We start from the raw sequence: 4,234 nt of genomic DNA on the forward strand, positions 1-4,234 counted from the left end.
AATAAATTTTATCCTATGGTGACGGCCAGTAAGTTTGTTTACTGGATATACTGAGTTGTGTAGGGCTCAGTATATCCAGTAAAAAAACTGTGGTGAAGTCCTTTATGGGGATAAAGTTTCCAGAGGTAAAATTTTAGGTATCACACAATTTCTTCCACGCATGGTTGCCTTTCAGCGCTCATGAAAGAAACTTTAGAAATACTTGAAAAAAAGTTCATGTAGTGTCAAGACAAACCGCACTGGTTAATTATAAATCCAAGACTGACTTTTATTGAAGTAATCCAAATGTATGTAAGCTAATACATGCCTTACAATGTTGTAAATAGAAGTATGTATATGTACATGTGTATGAGATATTAATATGCGAGGGTGTGCGTGATTATAAGAGAGGTATGTACATGACATCCCTCTTTTTTTTCAAAATTCTAATTAGTTCAAAATTTACATTCAATATTCAAGTAAGTAAAGAAATAAATGAATAAAATTGTTATGGTTTTCTTCTCCTGAGTAGCGACATCGTCAGGCTCCATATCGTTCAACTGGTCGAATTATCCGTCCATACCTAGATTTGACAACGGGTTCAATTTCGTGCTGTGGTGAGCTGTTAGTGCCTTTGAGGCGTACGCAACTGGCTGATCATCTTGCAGTAATACTGCGCCTACACTTGCGTTGCTTGAATCTACCTGCAATTTGACGTCGATGTTTGGGCCGTAAAACCGTAACACTGGCGCGCTGGAAAACACCGATTTCAGCCGTTTAAATGCAGCTTTTTGAGGTTCTGCCCAAATCCATGCGGAGTCTTTTTTAAGTAAAATACGCAAAGGTTGCGTTATTTCGGAAAAATTTTTTATAAACTTACTTAGATAAGTAGCCATGCCCAAAAGACGTTGTAGCTCGGTTTTATTTTTGGGTTGATTCAAATTGCGGATGGCTGTTATCTTATCCGGATCCGCACACAGCCCGTTTTCGGTTAAGACATGACCTAAGAACTTAATTCGATTAGTAGCAAAAACACACTTTTCTTTGTTGAGCTTAAGACCACAACTCTTTAGCTTTTGCATTACTGTTTGTGTAATTTCGTGTAATTTTTCTTTAGTTTTCGCAAATATTAGAACGTCGTCCATGGATACTTCAACATTTTCAACTCCTTCTAGAAGGTCAGACATAATTTTTTGGTATACCTCTGGTGCCGATGCCAATCCAAACGGCAATCTTTTATAAGAATATCTACCCCAAGGTGTAGCCATTGTTAAAATTTTGGATGTTCGAGGAGACACTTTCATTTGCCAAAATCCGCGTTTACAATCCAAAAGAGTAAACCACTTCGAGCCTTTAACTCTCGCTACTATCTCCTCAACTGTCTTTAGTGGGTAGTATCTTCGAATGAGATTCTTGTTTATATCTGAAGGATCAATGCAAATTCGTATTTTGTTTTTCTGTCTTATAACTACCATGGGGGAAGCCGCTGGCGTGACTTCATTAGTTTTTTCTAAAACGTTCATGCTTACCATTTTATCAATTTCCTTCTTTACTTCGTCCCGTATACTATGAGGCACTTTCCTTGCAGCATATGTCTCGAAGCGGGGATTTGGAATCAAATCTATATCATACTCATAGTTCCTCACGCATCCAAGCCCACTGAAGATTTCATCGTCCGACTTTAGTTCGGTTACTCGCAAAATTAGGCCGCTTCGTTCACAATCCTCTTTTCCTAGTAAAGGCGAAACTGCACCGTCAACAATTTTGAAGTTAATTGTTAAATTTTTGTCGCGGACTTGGCACTTCGCGTTAATTTCGCCACATACACTCACTTTGCTGTTGTTAAAAGCTACCAATTTTTTCGTTGTAGCCGGTAAAATTTTAATTTTCATTTTATTGCAAATCGACTTCAGTAAGACGTTACACTGAGCTCCAGAATCGAGCTTCACCTTAATTGTTCTATTTTCAACAATAATTTGCTCACACCAGCTGCGGCTAGTGTCGAAGTTTGTATTAACTGTGTTGACGAACAATTCGTCTTCACTTATATTTTCTTCGCTTTCTACTCGTTCTGGCGTCGCTTCTTTAGTAAGCTCAAATACTCGTTGTTTTCTGCTTAAACACATTTTTGCGAAGTGCCCTCTGCGGTGACATTGATTGCAACTTTTGTTGTAGGCCGGACAACGGTTTTCCTCATGCAGATACCCACAAAACCTACACTCGCGCTCTTTTTGCTTTAGTTTTGCTTTTGGAGTTGAGTAGGACGAGTGCGCATACTGTGCATTTCTCTGTTTTACTTTTTTTAGAACATTAACCTCCGTGTCTTCTTTGTGAAGCTCTTTTAGTTGTTGCGTTGCTGCTTCGCTAGCTCGACAAGTCTTAATTGCCTTTTCCAAGGTTATCTCTTCGACAGATAGCAGCTTCTCTCGAACGGCGTCACTTTGAACGCCGCAAACAATTTTGTCTCGCAGTAAAGCGTCCGTTAGCTCACCAAATTCACATTTTCTGCTTTGGTTCTTTATTCTCGTTAGAAACTCGTCGAACGGTTCCCCAGATTTCTGTGTCATGATGTTAAATGAGTATCTCTCAAAAGTAACGTTTACTTTAGGTGCAAAATATTCATCAAACTTTTTTATAATTGTTGAGACACTCTTTTTTTCCACATCGCTTAGTGAAAACGAATTATAAATATTAAGTGCCTCCGGCCCTATTGCCGTCATAAACGTGGCCACTTGAATCTCCGCTGGTTTTTTCTCCAGTTCTGCAGCCACTGAAAACCATGTGTACTGCTGATGCCACTGACTCCATGCCTGTGCTGCGTTGTCAGTATCCACTGCCAGCGGTTTAGGTGGTTTTACGTACGCCGCGTTCATTCCGTCTGAAGGTGTATATTTTCCTGCTCCGACGCGTTGGGCATCTAATCTGACACCATGTAGTGTCAAGACAAACCGCACTGGTTGATTATAAATCCAATACTGACTTTTATTGAAGTAATCCAAATGTATGTAAGCTAATACATGCCTTACAATGTTGTAAATAGAAGTATGTATATGTACATGTGTATGAGATATTAATATGCGAGTGTGTGCGTGATTATAAGAGAGGTATGTACATGACATATAGTACATTAATTTTTGACAGAAATACCATATAATGTATGTACTCTGGTTAGTAATATCAAAAAATGTATTAGAACCACCGTTTAATGTTATATTTAATACAGGCTGCATTTCTTTATTCATTCTGAATGTTTGGAATAAACTTTTTTGTTTACTTATTCTTTAGAACGTTCCTGATGATATGTTAACGTATATTTCAAACGCATTCTGTTTATTCCGGCTGTGAAATGGGATTATCCGGAATGTATAAAGAAACGCAGCCACAAAATAATATTACTGCCCCGAACGCTCTTCGCCTTGCCACTGAATAAATAGCTGCACATCACCCTAACTGCCGAAAAAGCGTTGCTGGCAACACTAGTGCTTTATGGGGACCAAATTTGGTGGAAAAAAACAGCTAACTGCCCGACTCCACAAGATAAAGTTTATATCTTGAGACCGCTCATTGCTCTTCAAGAGCAATATATATCAGAGCTTATATCTTGCCATCTATTGCCGGCAATATGGTAGTTTGACAGCTACATGTTCATTTGCATGAAAACTTCGTGGCGGCAACATTATTGATATTTTAATATAAAAGCAAATATTGAACTGTTTTCTGTTAAAATATTTGTTATTATGTAACTGGATGTAAAATAGCCTGTTTTCTAAGCTTTTTAAGTGATTAAATCCGGCAAAAATACGTTTTAGAAGTTATCTAACAGATGCTTATATCAAGATATAAAAAGCCCACACAAATATTGCCATTGATATAATTTATATCTAGCGACCAAAATGACAGCTGGACAAAAATAAATTTTATCCTATCGAGACGGCCAGTAAGTTTGTTTACTGGATATACTGAGTTGTGTAGTGCTCAGTATATCCAGTAAAAAAACTGTGGTGAAGTCCTTTAAGGCCACAATGCAGCTCTCAAGAAAAGCAAAAACTCCATATAAAATGACGTACAAGAAATGGCTAAGAAATTTTCTTGAGTCAAATTTCCTTACGGCAGTACGCAGTTCTTAAGAAATTTACTACGCTTTCTACTACGGTTTTCTAAAGTTTTGTGTGAAAAAAGAGCACAAGGCAACCCAGGTTTGCAACAGAAATATATGCCCGTTCCATTATTTCTTGAGGAAAGAGTGAGGCAACAG

The 4,234-nt window shown here is 38.0% G+C and overlaps 1 protein-coding gene across 1 annotated transcript; it reads right to left on the reverse strand.

Annotated features, from left to right (window-relative positions):
- Positions 1-548: 548 nt before the first annotated feature.
- LOC118749956 lies at positions 549-2,852 on the reverse strand. Its single transcript, XM_036484711.1, has one exon. It carries the CDS (start codon positions 2,850-2,852, stop codon positions 549-551), a length of 2,304 nt encoding a protein of 767 aa, XP_036340604.1.
- Positions 2,853-4,234: the final 1,382 nt, after the last annotated feature.

The sequence above is a fragment of the Rhagoletis pomonella genome, unplaced genomic scaffold (assembly GCF_013731165.1).
Source record: "Rhagoletis pomonella isolate Grant_MI unplaced genomic scaffold, Rhpom_1.0 Rhpom_scaffold_00096, whole genome shotgun sequence".
NCBI classification, from domain to species: Eukaryota; Metazoa; Arthropoda; class Insecta; order Diptera; family Tephritidae; genus Rhagoletis; species Rhagoletis pomonella.